The 19,768-nt window shown below is 40.2% G+C and overlaps 1 protein-coding gene across 1 annotated transcript; it reads left to right on the forward strand.

Annotated features, from left to right (window-relative positions):
• The first annotated feature begins 346 nt into the window (after positions 1-346).
• Positions 347-19,212, forward strand: sinhcaf (SIN3-HDAC complex associated factor). Its single transcript, XM_088339617.1, has 6 exons — positions 347-492; positions 8,963-9,090; positions 9,158-9,257; positions 14,111-14,234; positions 14,406-14,556; positions 17,013-19,212. The coding sequence occupies exons 2-6, from the start codon at positions 8,963-8,965 to the stop codon at positions 17,320-17,322; spliced, it is 813 nt and encodes a 270-aa protein (XP_088195743.1). The 5' UTR covers positions 347-492; the 3' UTR covers positions 17,323-19,212.
• The last annotated feature ends 556 nt before the right edge of the window (positions 19,213-19,768 follow it).

Genomic DNA, 19,768 nt, shown 5'->3' on the forward strand with positions numbered 1-19,768 from the left:
AACGTAGGCTACGTTGTTTTAGGCCTATTTTAATCGAATGATTTGAGACTACACTCCTGAAGTAAAAAGAGAGCTATGAAAATATTCGAAAGCAATTGGAATTTGTCATTAAAATTCATTTTTAATTTTTTTAACAGTCCGCCTTGTACCATCTGGCGGCTCTGTAGTCAAGCAATTCGCCCCGCCCCCTTTTTGATATTCTCCAATGTGCCCTAGCAACCAGAGCCGAGCCCCTTGTTCCCGCGCAATGTTCCCTTTCCTTATAAGGGCAGCAGAATGCAGACGTACGTGACGTCACCGCGTCATTTATGCTAATGAGGACGATTGAAGAAACGCACAGCGGCCCGCAAAATGGAGGCGTGTGAGGGCCACGCATGCGCAGTCGCTTCCACAACTCTTCAGGCGCATACATCAACAAGAGAGACGCTTTGAAAACACAAACCTTGTACGGAATATTACTTTTACAACGTTAACTTTTCACAACTTTGCAAGGTAAGTCACATATGGCGAGATTTTCATCTTTTTAAGTGTTTTGGTATCAGGCGTGTCTCTGGACACTAGAAGCCGTTATCATTGTATTTCTCCCGAGTTGTGTGCTTTCCTCTTCGTTTAAATATAAGTTTAAAACGTAATTCGTGGACTTTGCGGTTGAAATTCGGTTTTAAAGTGTTTGAGAACGTTATTTTTTAGAAGGGGGGGTAAATATGTCGACCTGTGTTTCTCACGCGTGTAATGGCTGTTGTTCGTGGGTCGATGCAGCTGGCAACCGGGGGGGGTTGTTGCGCAGTGGAGAAGGAATGACTCCCAAAATGCCGAATTAAGTTGTTTTTTTGTGCGAGTGAGTGGAATAACATGCGTTTGTGTTCGCGTAATTTATCACTTCGTGGGTTTTAGTGGCGCGTGAGTCCCGAGTGAAGTTGGAGAAGCTCACACGCCCACCCGTGTGCGGGAACACGCGGTGAAGCCTGTCAACATACAAGCTAACAAGCGCACGCGAGCGACTCGTCTCAACGAGAAACTCCATTAAATACAGTTTTCTCCTCATTTTGTTGTTGTTTAACGCTCTATAAGCCGCGTTTCGGTGTATTCCGCGTCTTTTAAGTCGGTAATCCTAGAAGTATGTGCCGCAAAATACTTCCCATCAAATCATAATGTTGCTTTTTCGTCGAAAATGTGACTAATTAACGATATTTTGAGCTTTTGGCTTGTTAAACGGAGATAAATAACGTCGTTCGGCACCCCAACCCAGTGGCGCTTTTTTTAAAGATGGGTGCGCATGAAGCAGGTCGTGTGGTGCCATGCTGCCTAGCCAAAGAGAGCTGTGGGAAACCAAATGACGAATTTAACTTTTTCCTTTCAAGGAAACAAGACACGGGAATCGAAATCTAAGACGTCAGTGTAATATTAATGATGTTTATTGGGACTTCGGGAAGGCGTTTGTAGGATATATTCGTGTGTTCGGATCACGTCTCTTCCTGCTGTCTTTTGAGTGTGTGTGCGTTAGTTGCCATGTTGGCTTACGTCACAGTAAAAGAGCCTGCTGCTGAGATCGCGTACACAGCGAAGATGCACCACTCCGGGGCAGAGTACTGTGTCAGAGTATCAATACTTACTAGTAGAGTTAGAGCAGGGGTGTCAAACTCATTTTAACTCGGGGGCCACACGATAGAAAAAAACATTCTGTCGGGGCCCGGACTAGTAGAATAGAATAGAATACAATATACCTTTATTGTCATTGTTACAAAATGGGTTAACATATTGTGACAATGAGATTGGGCATGACACTCTAGTTTCACACATTCACGGTGAGGTAAAAAGCCAAGAAGATAAAGGAACAGAGAAGATAAGGTTACCATAAAACAAGGAGGATAAGGCTATAGTTATAATTTACATGATATTTACACAAGAAATGTCGGCATGTAGAATGTCACATACAGTTGGTATCGTAATACGGTTGGTATCGTAAGGGTTGTGCAATTTTGCATTCGGTGCAAACGTCATCATAGTGCAAAAAAAAATAGTCAACATATGCATTGGTGCAAACATAGTCATCATACCGTAGTAGATTAAAGACAAAGAAAAAGAGAGATAAAGAAATAAGAGAAAGAGGGAGGGAAAAGGAGAGAGGGCAGGACAGAGAAAGAAAAAAGAGAGAGCGAGAGCGTGAGAAACAAAAGAGATAAAAAGTCATGAGCGAGGGGGAAAAGAAAGGGAGAGGAAGAAATAAATCCAAACAGAAATAGAAAGCACGAAGGGTAGGAAGAGAGAAGGAAAAAAGGAAATTAGAGCAAAAGAAGTTAAAAAGACACAGAGAGAAAGAAACAAAGAGCAACAAGGGAAGAGAAAAAGAGAGACACAGAGAGTGGGAGAAAAAGGGTGGGAGAGAGAAAAAGAAATAAAAGTACAGTGTCTTTGTTCGAGGCACCTGGCGTTGGCAACATCAATTTGACATATTTCGACCTGCAGCTTGTTTTTCTCTTGCGCTTCTCTGAGTGTTGTCTCGCGGGCCGGATTCAATCCCTTAGCGGGCCTGATCTGTTCCGCGGGCTGCCTGTTTGACACCTGTGAGTTAGAGGCTAAAACAAGGATGTTTAATACCACAAAGTAATTTTGTCTGATATCCAAATCTTGTAGTTATTGATTATTGCCCAACTTACTGTTAATCAATTTTTTTTTTTTAAATCCAAGTTTCCATTCGTATCACATTTTACAAAGCAATTTACCATTGTGTACTTTAATTTCAGGTTCTTTATTGTAAAATTGCTACTAAGAGGCAGCCCATAATGGCTTCATCGGCACTATGAAGTGTAGAATTACTGTATTTATTTATGTATAATGCACTTATTTTTACCTAAAACAATTATAAGGTATACACAAGGTTTTACGGTGGTATATTACCATCCATCCATTATCTGCACCACTTATCCTCAGTAGGGTCGCGGGGGTGCTGGAGCCCATCCCAGCAATCATCGGGCAGGGGGCAGGGGACACCCTGAACTGGTTGCCAGCCAGTCGCAGGGCTCACAGGGACAGACAATTCGCTCGCTCATTCACACCTAGGGACAATGTGGACCGGCCAATTAACCTGACATGAATGTTTTTGGAATGTGGGAGAAAACCCACGCAAGCACAGGGAGAACATGCAAACTCCAAACAGGAGGTTCGATCTCATGACCTCAGAACTGTGCTGCACACGAGCTAACTACTGCTCCGCCGTGCCGCCCTGGTATATTACCGTATTTGTGTAATGATTGAGTCGATATATATTGCTGACTACACAAAACATTAAATTCAACAATGAGAGCGCCAAATTCTAACCAGTAGACCACAAGTGTTAAAGATGACATATGAAAAGTCATTCTATTTCATCTCATCATCACACTTTTTATTCACGGTAGCATAAACGTATGTTAGAGAATGGAGAAAAACGAAAGTCATCCTGAGCACTATAAATAAACGCAAAAAAAGTACAACAATGGAACAAATCTGATGTTGAATTGGACTTTGACGACTATAAGTCAATACATTGTCAATTTTATGTTAGTATTTTGGTCATAGTTTACGTTGTCAAATATTAATCATGGCTGCACTTTTTTAAAGTTTGCCACTAATAAAAATCAGCAAAGTATTGTACTTGTTTGCTCCTAACCCAAAATTTCTCCATTGAGGTATCTGGTGCGTTCACAAGTTGGGCTTCTGCTTTTCCTGCCCGAAGTATGCACTAACACTATAAATGTATGCCCACAACTGTGGTATTTCTGCCGTAATGAATAAAAAGTAAAATGGAAATGTTCTGGAGAAATAAACCAACAAACATGAGGTTTATTTCGCGTCTAAGGCACATTTTGCATGTATCATTTGCAGGGTTGGGGTAGAGTTACTTTAACTGGATTACTTTCAATTACTTTTGGATGACTCCAATACCAAATATGCTAATAAAAGACAAAAGAAACTAAATATCAATAAAATGATGACTCACAACACGTGGTAAGCTTTCCCTCCTGGCTTTGATCGCTTTGATGTCCGTCAAAACTATCATGAAATGCGACAGAAAGAAAATGAAAATAAATCCAAACAGCTTGCCAACATCATTTTTGCTGTTCCATGTATTCCGGTACTCCCCAAGCCTGCACAAAATTTAGTAATTTTATTCCTATTTAGTTTCTTTTGTCTTTTATGAGCATATTTGGTATTGGAGTAATCCAAAAGTCATTAAAAGTAATCCAGTTAAAGTAACCCTACCCAACCCTGAATTCATTTGTCTCCTTACATCGAGTTCACTTTCTTTGCGGCACCACGGAAGAAAAAAAGAATCCTAGATAGAGGAATCGCACATGCGCAGTGGTGCACACAATCGGACAGATCGGTTAAATTGGTATACAATAGGGTGGTCCTTAATGGGGGTCGAAATTTTTTTTTTGAAATATTGGGCTCTGACCCCCCGCATATGTTCTTATATCGATAAAAACACACTGTGTGCAATTTTGAACAATTTGGATAATATTTAGAGGTAGCTCAACGACTTTGAAATTTCCCAAAATGGTAAAATTTTGGCAATTTTCGAGAAAAAACGGAAATCTTAACCCTATGTGTACGGCGTTTTAGAACATCCAATTTCAGTCCATTGCTTATAATTGTAACACAAGAAAAGTTACAAGTAACTTTGTACACTAGGTCTGATATAATGTGCGAAAAATCCTTATTTTTCATACCAAAATTTCAGAGGCCTTGAGCGACCTCTAAATATCCTTTGATTTTGATGAAACTTTGCCTAATTACGTTTTGTATATATTGGAACATATTCAAGGGGTCAGAGCATGAAATTTTAAAAGTCGAAAAATAAGGACCACCCTAGTATACAAGATTGTCTCTGAAAATTTGAATATTGTGATAGTTATTTTCATTCATGCAATTAAAACAATTAGAATGTCGCATATTCTGGACTCATTACAAATCAAATGAAATCTTGCAGGTCTCTTAATGCTGATTATGGCTTAGTATATTCTTTCATAATCAAATATTTCAAGATGAGATTTTTGCTTTAACAATATTAAAACAAAAATATACTTTCATTATTTCAGTTGATTTGTAATGAATCCAGAATGTATGAAGATTGTTTTTTTTTTTTTAAACATTTTTCTTTAATGAAAATAAAGAACTTTATCACAACAACAACATTTTCTAAGACAGTCCTATACACGCATAAATAATAAAAAACGGGAAAATAGCTTTATCTTTTTGCTGACTTATTTTATTCATTCTTTTTTGAGGCGGAGTGATTCTTTTGGTGTTAACATACAGTGCATGACACATTCACATCAGCACCGTGGACAGCAACATGACCAATTTATTATGAAATAAGCCACTATATTGTATATAATGTGATCATCACAGTTAATGTTTGTAATACCATTGATGGTGTTTATCTTATAAGTACAAAATACAGTGAAAGTTGCAGCTGCAAACTCCTCACAAACATTTTGACCTTCAAAATAATTCAATTGAACTTCATGGATGCACACGAACACACACCCACTTGTGTGCTTCTCATCGAAACAAATTGCATATTTATGAGAACTCTTAACTTATATGTTCAACATGTTATCTAGTGTTTACTATGCTTGTGTATAGTAATGCTAATTGTGATTCACCCTGGTCATCCTGGAAGGGGGATTACCACTTGTGAGGTCCTTTCTCAAGGTTTCTCTTTTTCCTTGCGCCGAGGTTTTGAGTTGTTCCTTGCCCACATGCTGGTTTAAGATCAGGTCATTGTAATCCTGTGCAGTCCTTTGAGACATTTTTGTGATTAAGGGCTATATGAATACCGTAAATTCCGGACTATAAGCCGCTACTTTCAACCCTGCGGATTATTCAATGATGCGGCCAATTTATGTAATTTTTCTAGCGGCGCCTGAGTGTTGCTACCATTAACTGCCCTGTCAAAGCTATATTATTATTATTAAAGCTTTGAAAACTCTCTCGGTGTACCGTCTTTCTTTGTAAATGTGTAACAGATGTATAATATGTATTTGCAACTGTATATTTTTGTAATATATTCATTTGTATTTATTTTAGACACTTATTCTGATATGTTTTGCACGTGTGAACGAAAAATGAGGGGCGGAACAAACACGGGGTGCCGAGTTTAAGTGGGGACCGCTAAAGGTGAGGGACAGATAAGGATATAAGAAGGGGGTAAAAAGTTGGTTAAAGAAAAAGAAGTTGCGTGAGTAAATGTGTTCATCTGATATATTTTTCCCACCCTTACCTTTGGAAATATACACTTTTTTCCTTGGATTACTTTCAACGGGACCCGGACTCTGCAAGTCTGCATCAAACCTTAAGTACCGGTATCATTTTCCGTTCATTTTGCCGGCTGTGATTTTTGAACTGTGGACTTTAATGAAGGACATTTAGTTTCAATCGCGGGACTTGAAGTCGGGTTTGGGTTAATTTTGTGTTCGCGTTACATTTCTAAATGTGGGCGCATGCGGCTTATTTACAGGTGCGGCTTGTGTATGTACAAAATCGTTTTTCCTCTTGAAATGTGGTGGGTGCGACTTATAATCAGGTGCGCTCTATAGTCCGGAATTTACGGTAAAAGTGACTTGACTTAACTGTGTCAGATATAAAGTTCTGAGTGTGCTATCTTTGCGTTAAGGCATCTTTGTGGCTTCCTACAGTCAGAAGACTTCCTAGGATTGATGGCAAAAAAAAAAGCACACTCTGAGTCTAAGGGGGCGCGGTTCTGCCGCAGTTGTGCTCACCATGTGCTGGGGAGACTTTAGATTTGCCTAGCAACATAGCGGCATCCCTCCACAGTGGGCGTGCTTGTTACGAGCCTTATCATTTGTGGACTTTTTATTCCATGTCAAGCTTTCCCTGCAGCTTGGGCGTGCGTGCCGGCTAATATTTTGGACTGGCCAAAAGCAAAGCATGCATGCCGCCCGCGCAGCATGGTGACATGATCTGTCTGACACGCTGTCTGACTGTTGACCTACTTATTTCACACACACACGCATATCCAACAACATCATCTCATGTGGGTCAAAGCGAGGAAGACAAAAAAAAAAGTAAATTTATGGATCATTTGTGATTGAGCATCACTATTTGGGAGAATTACACGAGAGAAATATAGTGTACTGTATTTTCCGCACTATAAGGCACAACGGATTATAAGGCGCAGCCCCCAAAATAGTCTCTTGTGATGTTTTCATTCAAAAAGCACACCTGCAATAATCTGCATGGAATTAAAACTACTGTGAGGGTAGGGTTTCCCGAAAAACAGAAAAGTGCTGTATTTGGGCATTAATTGGTCCATCAGAATAAAACACTGATCACAATTGCATATCTTACTGTGTGGAGTTTTAGTTTGAATAATTTTTATTAACACTTTTAACAGCAAATAAACAATGTGAGGTTTGAACCCTTTTTCTCGACACTTTTAACAGCATTTAAACATATTCACAATTTCATTATATCGTAATTTTCTAACAATCTGAGGTTTGAACAATTGGAAAGAAAAGGTTTTGGTTTGAACAATTTTATTGACACTTTTAACAGCAATTAAACACATTCACAATTTCATTTTATCATATTCTGACAATATGAGGTTTGAACAATTTTTATCAACACTTTTAACAGCAATTAAACACATTCACAATTTCACAATATCATATTCTAACAAGGTTTCTGGAGGTAAAGTGAAAGTGTGACTTTCTGCCTTTGCTCTTTATTTCCGCCAAAGCTTTTAGTTCTTGTTTGATCTCTCTGATTTTATCATTAAATTCGATCCCCTTTTGTGTTAGGGTAAAATAGCGTTGGAGTCTTCTTTGTAGTCCCAACATGTATTTCATCTCTTTAAGTTTTTTATTTTTTTCAGCATATTTGAAAAGAAAATCTGTGTTCGTTTCTTTGTTATCTCCCACCATTGTGCTCGTGAATCATACGAGTCTTGAAGGGTCTGCCAGTCCTTGTACCGCTCCCTGTATTGCGCGGCCAGGCTTCATCCTCCAGCAGGGAGCAGTTCAACTTCCACAATAAGATTGCGCGTCCTCCTTTCTTCACAGTGCTCCCCTTTATGATGATTCGAGGGTTGTTTATTAAAATTGCCACCCCATCGTCACGGTCCTCACCTGTCGAAGACCTGTCGAGGGCAAGTGCGCCAGATCCCATTCTCTAGACCTGTAGGGATGCAGTCGACAAGTGAAAAGGCATTAGATTTTAGCTTATCTTCACACAAATTTTAGTCACAGTGCCAAATTGCGGATGTTCTTATCGGGCCGGGCCAAGGGAAAATTGTCGAGACATTAAACCGGTCCATAGTACAGCCGACTTGTAAAGCATTTACAAAGCACACGATATTCTGAACTGCGTGACGAGAAAGTCATCGTGGGAAGTCATTCTGACGGTCTGAACTAACTGAACACAACCAACCCCTTGCACGAGACTAACAGTGATATGGATGAAATGAGAAAAGGCATTGTATTGTATCTCATTATCACACTTTTTTTACAGTACCACGGGCAATTATTTAGAGAATGGAAAATACGAAAAGCCATCCTGAAAGAAATGGATACACACAAAAAGGCATGACTAGGGAAACAAATCTTTGATGGTGATGAATCGGACATTAAATAAATATATTGTACATTTTATACAGACTTTTCATCAAAAATTAGGGATGCGCGTTATGACCGAATAAATGTCGATCACTAAGCTGGGCTTTTCTCTCTCTCTCTCTCTCTCTCTGATTTTTTTTTTCTTTTTTTCTTCTTTCAAAAATGATCCACTCGTAATGTGTTCTATAGCATGTTAATTTCCCTTCGTGGAAGATCCGCGCAGCATGCCTTTTAAGATGACATGTATGTTTTCGGTGATGGATATGATATAAAATATGTTTTTTTTTTGTATTTTGCTGACGCCATTGCCACGCTACCATCTTTTCACTTATTTCTTACAGATGTTTGGCTTCCATAAACCGAAAATGTACCGGAGTTCGGACGGCTGCTGCATCTGCCGAGCAAAGTCGTCCAGCTCTCGCTTTACAGACAGCAAGCGTTACGAGAAAGACTTCAGAAGCTGTTTCGGGTGAGTGTAGGCCAGGAACTGCATGAAAAATCTCACTTTTTCTCACTCCTAATGAGATGCTTTGCAGATTAAGTGAAACACGTTCTGGAGAGATCTGCAACGCTTGTGTGCTTCTGGTGAAGCGGTGGAAAAAGTTACCAGTTGGAACAAAGAAGAATTGGAATCATGTGAGTAAAATGCGTCCAAAAACACCTGTCGAATTTAAATTCAACAAATTAATTGCATGTTTTAGAAGCATTTCATAGACTGAATGAAATACACTATCATATATTGTCCTTTTTTACCAGAACTTCACTAGTACATTGAGAAAATAATGGCATCTTGTCCAAGGCTAGATGTATTAAACAATATCCCTTCGTATGTGGTTACATTTGCATTGTGCACAACTAGATAAGATCGTGGAGCTCATAGGATATTGGTTTAGTTCTTTCTTAAGTATGTTTTGAATGCGTTCACCTTTTCCTCTACTGGCTCTCCTGTATTGCCACAAACAAGAGTGAGACCAAATTTTGTAACCTGTACAACCAACTAAAAATATTAATCGCAGCAGTTCCATCAGTGGAAAGGTTGGTGTGGAGCAGGGGTCGATAACTTTTTTGACCCAAAAAAGCCAAGGCAAAGATACAATGTATAAATACTTCTTTTTTTCACAATTCAACAAAACCGCCAAACCCACTCTCCAGACAAAAGCAAATTCTTAAGAACATTTATTTTCACTGTTTGAGGACTTGATCAAATCTATGAATTATTAATAATGCCAGAGCCTGTGTCCCATATCATAACAAATATACCACTTAAAATCCTTCTACCTCCCGCAGTTACTCAAGAATGTTGAGGCTCATTTTGACTGACATTTTTGTCCTGAATAATGGTTTAAAAACAAGATGCAAGCAAAGTTATTTAAAAAAAAAATCACAAAATACAGCAAACAAGGAAACAAACTTATTTACCTGTAGTGCAGACAGTGCTGGGCAAGGACAGTGTATAGCTCTGCCAATTCCTACCGCTCCCCGAATCAATTTGCTCTAGGTGCTTTTCTAGAGCATTTGGGTAAAATGTTTGTTTTAGGATAAAGGTTGTTATGTGACTTTTATTCATAACACAATGAACATATATTGTATAATGAGCCACAATATAGAGGATTATTGAGTGATTTACAGCCAAAACGAGGTATTTTGGTGTGTCACTTTGAGTGTAAACTGTAGTTAAAATTGTGTCTTATGTACCGTATTTTCCGCACTATAAGGCGCACCTAAAAGCCTTTATTTTTTTCAAAAGCTGACCATGCGCCTTATAATACAGTGCGCCTTATTTATGGATCAATTTTATAATTGCAAAGTTTTCCAACTAACTTGCAGCCGCCGACTCGATTTTCCCCCGAACGCCAAGTAGTACGCGGTGTATGCTGGGATTTATTTACCGGCGTTTCATTGGCTAACCAATGTGTCAATCATCTTTTGAATCAATCACTATTGGCTAAAGTTATTCGGAGGTCAAGGGGCGGATCCTTTTTATCATTTACAGGCTGGCATTGGCTTAAACGGCAACACAAAGCCTGCAATTGGCCAAAACAACGGTGTATGCTGGGATTTATTTACCGGCGTTTCATTGGCTAACCAATGTGTCAATCATCATTTGAATTGATCACTATTGGCTAAAGTTATTCGGAGGTCAAGGGGCGGATCCTTTTTATCATTTACAGGCTGGCATTGGCTTAAACGGCAACACAAAGCCTAAACTCAATTCCAAGTGTTTATTGTCATATGCACAGTAAAGTTGCGAGCGAAAAAGAAAATAGAAACTCAGGAATGGTTGGCATTTCTTGAATCCCAAGACTTGAACCTTCCGAATGATGGAACGATGCATTTGAGTGACATCGTACGGACACCGCATCCGCACGTGTTCTCGACACGTATTTGAGTCTTTGCAAGCTTTGGGAATGTTAACGGGGTAATAAATTGGACTGAACTATCTGACTGTTTTGTCCACGTTTTTTTGGGGTGCGCCCTATAACCCGGTGCGCCTTATAGTGCGGAAAATACGGTATACTGGACCAAGCCCTTAGTGTATCAGTATTGTCTTGTCTTCACATGTGTGACAGTGGCCTCTGAATGTAACAATATATCGATGTATTGCACAAGATCCATTTTATCTCTGAGCCATATGTACCCATGAAATGAGCCTGATATGGATCGCAAGCCATAGGCTCCGGAGCCCTGGTGTGGAGCAGTATTTCTCAACATTTTATGAGTCAAAGCAGTGTTTTTCAGTTAAAAGATTTAACATTTCGACTCTCTGATTTGCGTCCTTTTGGCTAATGAACCACAAACTTCAGTGGTACAGTCATGTCACATGATCCTACTAAAATGTTTAAAAATGTATTCCCGGCACCAGGTTCATGTTTTTCGTATAGCTTAAATTATCATGTTGCCTAAATCGATGGATGTTCTTATTATTTGTGGTTACCGTAGCTCAGGAGTTCATTCAGGGTATCCATTTTTGTTTTTGCTGTCATTTTGGATTCAACTAAATTTTAACCAGTTTGTTCAATTTTTGTTTTATCTTTTTTTCTTTTTAAAAAAATACTTAAAGATGCGGTCTGTAGTTCGAGGAGTCCTTATAAGTTTCAAATTAAATATTTTCTCCATTAAGTATGCTTTAACAATGCTCAACTGAGTTCAAAGAGCTTTCATTTTTTTCCCACCACACTTATCTGCTTTTAACTTACTTTTACCCCCGGTGTTCCAGCCACAGAGGTGAAGTAGATGGGAGAATAGATAGATAGATAGATACTTTATTCATCCCCGCAGGGAAATTCACATTTCCAGCAGCATCCCTTCGCTGAGAACGATACAATAATAAAGCAAAAACTGAGGTATTGAGTGATTTCATACTGTGCTTGAAGTTTTCTGTTAATGAAGAATGAAAATGGTGAAAGTTGGAAAAAGACTGCATCAAATACAGTCCGGATGCCAACCCAAACTCCCCAAAAAGATGGAAAAGATGGAGTTCATTCAAGCGCATCTAAGAATTTCACATACTTGGTAGCGCAAAAAAAGGAGCTTGACAGAGGCTGCAATGATTATAACAGCCAGAAGATGACGTCAACAAGTAAAATATTTTGAACTTACTGACATCACCATAAAATGAGTTATCTGAGAGTGGAACAGAATGCATGTTTTACTACATTTATCTGTTGCATTCATATTTTAGTAAAAGAGTTAATTTCATTTTTATTTTTTACGGCGCAATTTCAAACCGCCTTATCAAACAAAATCTTTATATCTATATACCAAAGCTATATCCCCCTATTGGGAGGTGGTTAGAGTCAAGAACACACTTACATTCCCATTCACTCTTTACAAACTGACACTGAACATTGAGCCCATAGCACAACAAGGGGTAAGTTGCTGTGCCATGCAACCCTTAATCAGCAGAAAGGCCTGACAGCATATTCTGGTTTACCCCCACTGCATCATATGGTTCGATCCCACCTCGGCCCGCCCCTACCTATTAAGCTTATTCACTCTCAAATCTCACGCCTCTGAGCCATACATCACTGTTGGTACCATCACACCTTTATACAATCCTTTGCAGATGTTTGTTTTGAACAATCCATTCAGCACACCCATTGCTTTTCGCCATCGCCCACCCACTTCACAGCCTCCTTCAAACCGCCACCTTCTGCTACATAGAAACCCAATTACCTAAAACCATCAACCCCCTGCAACTTCACATTATTCAACAGAATCTCCAATCCACATACCTCACCTCAAACAAAATAATTTATCAAATACATATTTAAAGCAAATACCGTAAATTCCAGACTATAAAGCGCACCTGATTATAAGCCGCACCCACCACATTTTAAGAGGATAACCGCTTTTGTACTTACACAAGGCGCACCTGTATATAAGCCGCATGCGCCCACATTAAAACATGTGACACAATCACAAATTTAACCCAAACCTGACGACTTTAAGTCCCGCGATTGTAACTGAATATAAAGTACACAGTCCAAAACCCACAGCCGGCAAAATGAACGGAAAATGATACCGGTACTTAACGTTTGATGCAGACCTGCAGAGTCCGGGTCCCGTTGAAAATAATCCAAGGGAAAAAAATGTATATTTCCAAAGGTAAGGGTGGGAAAAATATATATCCACTATTGTCCGCTGCGTCCACAAACACGTCTCACGTTTACTCCTCTTCCCGTCAGCCTCCGTGGTTTTCGCCCCATTTTTTTATTCGCCCGTACAAGACAAATCAGAATAAGTCTCTAAAATAAATACATTACAAAATATACAGTTGCAAATACATATTAAACATGGTTACACATATTTACAAAGAAAGACGGTACACCGAGAGAGTTTTCAAAGCTTTAATAATAATATTATAACTTTCATCCCAAACCGTGCCTGTGAAGGGGAGCAAAACGCTACTAGCAACACGCTCGCAACACATTAAACGGCTCTGTTAAAAAAACATACCGTACTTGTAGTGATCACGGTAAACCGTCCTCATCTTCCTCCTTATAACTGAAGTCATCAAAGTTGTCTTCCCCAGTATGGGAAAGAGACTTTGTCATATATACGTCATCCCACGCTCCCATATTCAAAAACACGCTATCAACACGCTCCCAAAGTAAAGTTTACGTGCAGTAGCTCTGTTTCCTTCTTTATCGGACTGCTCGATTGCATTTAGCTTGAAAGCTGCATCATGTGCCTTTCTTTTTGCAATTTGCACTGTGAGGATACTTCTACGCTAAATTAATTTGTGCACAAGCTAAGAAGTTGCAGTCTTCCTCGGCGCATATATTCCACCGGTCTAAATCTTACCCTTTGTACTCGAGCGCCGCTGGCGGCTGTTAGAAAAATGACATAAATTGGCCGCATCACTGAATAAGCCGCAGGGTTGAACGTTTGGGGAAAAAAGTAGCGGCTTATAGTTCGGAATTTACGGTACAACCACTTTTCTCTTTGCGTTCAAAAACCTCTTTCATAATTTCGTGTCTTAACAGGTGGTTGATGCTCGAGGTGGTCCCAGTCTGAAGTTGACCTCCAGGCCCAAGAAGATCAAGTCCATCACCCAAAGAGCCCGTCCAAGTCAGATCAACAGGCTGCGGAAGGAGCTCAAAAGAAATAGTAAGTACTGCCTTTTGGCTAAAGACTTTCACGTTCGTGCAAACTAAAATGGACGGTGCAAATCCAATCTCAATAGTCAAAAAATGATACATTTTATCTATATGTTAATTGAACTTTTTTCAATTTTGGGATCTTGAATGCTACCTCGCCGTTGTGTCCCTTCCGTTTTAGATTCCGACGCCCACAGTACCACCTCCAGTGTTTCTCCTGCTCAGTCACCCAGCTACAGCAACTTGTCGGATGATGGCTCAGACACGGAGCTAACTCAAGGCTCCAGTCGCTCACCCGTCTTCTCCTTCCTTGATCTCACCTACTGGAAAAGGTGAAGTACTTTCAACTGCTTGAGCACACTGCAAAAAACATTTCCTTTTTTATTCAATTATTAAATATTGTGTTTTTTCATTCAATTTTTTTTACCTTGGTATAAAGATATCCATCCATTATCTGCACGGCTTATCCTTAGTAGGGTCGCTGGGGTGCTGGAGCCCATCCCAGCTATCTTCGGGCAGTGGGCAGGGGACACCCTGAACTGGTTGCCAGCCAATCGCAGGGCTCACAGGGACAGACAACACATTGTTCATTCACACCTAGGGACAATTTGGACCGGCCAATTAACCTGACAAGCATGTTTTTGGAATGTGGGAGAAAACTGGAGTGCCCGGAGGAAACCCACGCAAGCACGGAGAGAACATACAAACTCCGCACAGTAAGTCCGGTAGCCGAAGTGCGGAGGAAACCCACGCAACCCACGGGGAGAACATGCAAACTCCACACAGGGGTTTGATCTCACGACCTCAGAACTGTGCCGCACACGCGTTAACCACTGCGCCGCCGTGCTGCCCTGTATAAAAATGTATATATATTCAAAACTATAAGAAGTTTTTCTGTCTGTCATCATTTTGCTTGTAACGAAGGTATTTTTAAACATGCAAAATGTGAGGATATAATGCATGCTTTTTGCATAAAATCAAAATATTTAATTTAGAGCAATGGTTCCCAAACTTACTGGCGGGCCCGTGGCTCCCTAGTGAATTCCTAGGGCCCCTCTGGTCAGGTTTTTAGACCCGATCTTACCTCTATTTCATTAGTATTACAATTATTTCCGAAATAATGCATTTCGAAAAGGCGTGTGTTGTCTTTATCATGAGCTGTGATGTCATCAGAGGAACACCAGCACCCTAGCAAGCCTGTCACCATAGAACACATGTTAACAAGTTGGAGAGCTTAAACATTTTTTGAAAGGACCAGGAGGAGAAAAAAAATGCTGATTACATTTTTTTGTATATAGCGATACAATCACGAATACAAACCTCAGCAATACCTGAGTGTAGCTCCTATGCTGTTAGACAGAGGAAATAAAATATACTGGACTTGTTCTAGGTTTGAGGAGTGGTAATATTTCTTTTGTTAAATATGTTTCATTTCGGGCAGCATGGCGGGGCAGTGGTTAGCGCGTGTGCGGCACAGTTCTGAGGTCATGAGATCGAACCTTCCTGTGTGGAGTTTGCATGTTCTCCCCGTGGGTTACATGGGTTTCCTACGGGCAATTCGGCTTCCTCCCACATTCCCAAAAAACATGCATGTTAGGTCAATTGGCTGGTCCAAATTTTCCCTAGGTGTGAATGAGCAAGTGAGTTGTCTGTCCCTGTGTGCCCTGGGACTGGCTGGCAACCAGTTCGGGGTGTCCCCTGCCCACTGCCCGAAGACAGCTGGGATGGGATCCAGCACCCCCGCGGCCTTACTGAAGATAAGCGGTGCAGATAATGGATGGATGGATCGATGTTTTATTTATTTTTAAGTTTGATAGCCGGTCATCTACTCTAATTTCGTTGTTAACCTATTTTTAGTAGCAAAATTTACGTTTATCTGCACTGATAGGGTTTAGAATTAACAATCAATTTATTTTGTGTTAGAATAAGTTACACAGTAATACACTTTGAATTTCAATGACAGTTCAAATGAATGACACGAAGGTTCATTAAATAAGCAAAGAAAACACAATTCCAATGTTTTCCAGTTCAGGGGATCCCAAATGCATATGGGTGGAGAAGCACCTTTTCCATTACTGGCTCCATCTAGTGTTATAACTGAGAAGTGTGAGCTTAAGCGCCATGTGCGGGCCATATTCAACTATATTTTCGGAATTTGCTGCGGGCCAATAAAAATTGACCCGCGGGCCGCAGCTAAGTTTAAACTTAGTAGACACTCAAAATAAGGTGAGAAGACATCAGTGTATTATGAACTTGCAAGGAGGACCTTGAGAAGTGTTCTCAGATAAGAAAATTCTAACACTTTGTTAAGCATTCCTTCGAGCTCCCTCTTTTTATTAAATCTTCAAGGTTAAAAAAAAAAACTGATCAGCTCTAACGGATGTGAAAATAAAAGAGCCGCAACATACAGTAATTGGCCAATGGTGACAATGATGCATACCTGTCAAGCTCCAGGGCTCCATGCGGCGAACTCGTTTGACTTGATTGATTTGCCGTTTCGTGATAGTCGGTGTATACCGGATGGTACCCACAATTGACAAATTTGCGTTTTTCCGTACAGATTTTCTCGTACGTCGTACACGTTTTAAAATGCATAATAAACATACTTTGTACGGCAAAAACGTACAGGTTGACAAGTGTAATAGTTAAAACGACGCAGATCAGTGAGACCAAGTAAGGAACTGGCATCTCTAACCCTTTGCACACGTCTGATAGTAACAAACTTATCAATAATGATGATTATATAACGAAATGTATAATTATTATTTTTTTCTTTTGTTTTGTTCAGACAAAAGGTGTGCTGCGGAATCATCTACAAGGGTCGCTTTGGCGAGGTCCTCATCGACCCGCACCTATTCAAGCCCTGTTGTCGCAAGAAGCAACAACAGCGGCACGAGCAGGACGAGGAAGAGGAAGAAGACGAGGAGGAAGAAGAAGAAGACGAGGACGTGGAGGAAGACGATGCGGAGGCGGCCCCGGCAGGAGGCGAGGCGGCGGGCCGGGTGGAATCCCTGCCCGGGCTGGAGAAGCAAGCGAAGGAAACCGAGGCCACGCAACTCCACGTCACAATGGTGACCACATCAGAAGGAGGCTGGTAAAGTCGCCATGGGCTCGCTCGTCCTCTTTCGAACACTTGCCAGGCGTCCTGTGCCGCCTTCGCTTACTTCAGAGCAGCTCTTTTGTTCATTTCCGTCATAATGCTGGACAAATGTTTTGATGTTTTAAGGTGAGTGTTTCCCAACCTTTGATGTCATTTCCAAGGGAAATCATTTACATGAATTAAGACAAAATAATATACAAAAATTCTCATGGCCCTTCCTAAATTTAGTACAAGCGTAGATGGCTTAAATAGAATGAAGAAATATCACTTTAGATTAGTTCATAGTGTGTTTATGATTTCAGTAATCGCAGGGCTTATTCTTCATACAGTGGTACCTCTTTGTACGATGACATCTAAACCAGAGAATTTCGCTGGAAGAGTTTCATTTGCAACAAAAAATTTGCTCGCTATACGAAGAAAAATCCAGTTCACAAAAAGTCCCAGTGGCTACCACTAGAGATCGCCCACGGCTCCTGAATGCTTACCACCGGCATCAGCTCGTCCAGTCTGCACATGCAATCTACTACAGGCAAATCATAATAACAAATTTTGTGTTGTAAAAGTGTTTTGTGTGTATGTTCATTTAAAGTTGGAGTAAGTTAAGTTAGCGCTTCTCACATAGCATTCACAACAGCTACTGTTACATGTTTGCTGCACAGTTTTTGCTAAACTATCCATTGCTTAGTTGCCACTGTAGTACAAAATGTGTTAGTTGTTCTAGGGAAGAAGTAGGTAAATTACGGCCAACAGGCCATAGTCAAACCTTTTAATCCGCCCCGCCCCCAAAAAAAGTACTACTCATAAAAAAATTGTTGATTTGGTGCCATTGTGTATTCCAGTATTTGTGTGAGTGTGGATGATTCAAAAAGAAAAAAAGGCAGCGAGATAGAAGCCTGGCCTGCCCACTCTAATAAAATGAGAATTTTGGTTTTCTTTGGGCTCTGTCCCTCAAATACAGTTAATTGGTCGGGGTCGGGTTGGGCTATAGTTTGTTTTTTTTTTAAAGAAAGAAAATGCTCGCGTAACAGTTTTTTTTGGGGGGGCCCGATATTACCTCTACTCTGAATTGACTTATTCAAGCAATGTGATTTTGCTGTTTTTTTATACATCCCTTTAATGTTTGTTTTGAGGACAGCATCAACTTGGAGAGTCAGTTTAAAACCAGTTGTTTATAAGCTTGCACTGTAGATCCAAATGATATCGTCGCTTCATTTGCATTTAAGGCATCCCCTGTAAATACTTTTAAGAAGTTCCATATCACAATCTGTTTTTGGTTTTTTTTCGGTTTAGCCTCCTCAATTGAGCCTTGTAGGAAAGGCATACAGGTTGGGAATCACTCCATTTAACAGTTACGTATGGATTGAGTTTAATGTTTTTGACTTTGTCCCATTAACTACCCTTAATCGGACAAACGGACCAATAATCTTTTCTGCTTTGTTTTTAGTCTTCAGACAAAAGCTGGACTTTAAGTTTGTAGGTACATTTTATTTGCACAATGGAACACTGTCGACTTCCATTTCTTCTGCAATATGTTGGTGTTACCCAAAATTCAGGAGATTCCTGTCTAAAGAATGAATTTACATTTTAGACATTGGATATCTTTTAAAGTGAAGAAAAGTCAACTCCCTTCAGAACATTTTTCCTCTATGATCAAGGTAAGATCTATATTATTGATACCCCCCATCCTAGCTTTCCGATTAAGCATTTATTTGATATCCAGTATACAGTCCATGACTGTCTTGTATGTAAACGTTTTCAGCTACTTCATGACAGTGTTGACATATTGTATTGTAACTGGACTGCATTTTATTCGGGAGGCAAAAGTGGTCACCGGGTTATTTTCTCGACCTTTGCCGAGCCAAAGCACACTTTTTCTTTCATTGAAAGCACATTTACATTTCGAAAAGTCCCGAAAATTACATATAGTTTATTTTTTTCTAACATTTACAATCAAGACCGACATCAATGTAGATAGATAGATAGATAGATAGATATATACTTTATTCATCCCCGTAGGGAAATTCACACTTCCAGCAGTCTACCCCGTTGTTTATTAACAGATTAACATGATGCCCGAGGGTGCTTGTAGCGGAGTGGATGACGTCACGCCAGTCCAAAAGTTCGACATTCCTGCGGCAGATGGAAATCTTTTCTTTGTGAAAATCCTGGGATACACCACCTCGTGCAAGTCCGCCTCCTCTCCGATTCCCCCCGGCTTTCATGTCTCTGTTTAGCGACGTTGAAGCCGGATTTCTCCAGGTGGCTCCGGGTGGCTACACGTTAGCGTCCGGAATGCTAAACGTGAGCCACGTTTCCGCAAAACACAGCAACTGCGCTCCCTGTGCGCTTCGATGTTTTCAAAAAGCACTCGATGATCTTATTTGGTCGTGAGTTCGCATTTACCATGATTACGGATGGTACCGAAGACTTATAACGCCGCTAGC

Source organism: Urocampus carinirostris, chromosome 7 (assembly GCF_059441175.1).
Source record: "Urocampus carinirostris isolate Australia breed hairy pipefish chromosome 7, RoL_Ucar_1.0, whole genome shotgun sequence".
NCBI lineage: Eukaryota > Metazoa > Chordata > Actinopteri > Syngnathiformes > Syngnathidae > Urocampus > Urocampus carinirostris.

Coding starts and splice junctions, on each gene's coding strand:
- sinhcaf (XM_088339617.1), top strand. CDS start 8,963: ATGTTTGGCTTCCATAAACCGAAAATGTACCGGAGTTCGGACGGCTGC. Junction 9,258..14,110: donor CAAAGAAGAATTGGAATCAT/GTGAGTAAAATG, acceptor GTGTCTTAACAG/GTGGTTGATGCTCGAGGTGG. Junction 14,557..17,012: donor GATCTCACCTACTGGAAAAG/GTGAAGTACTTT, acceptor TGTTTTGTTCAG/ACAAAAGGTGTGCTGCGGAA.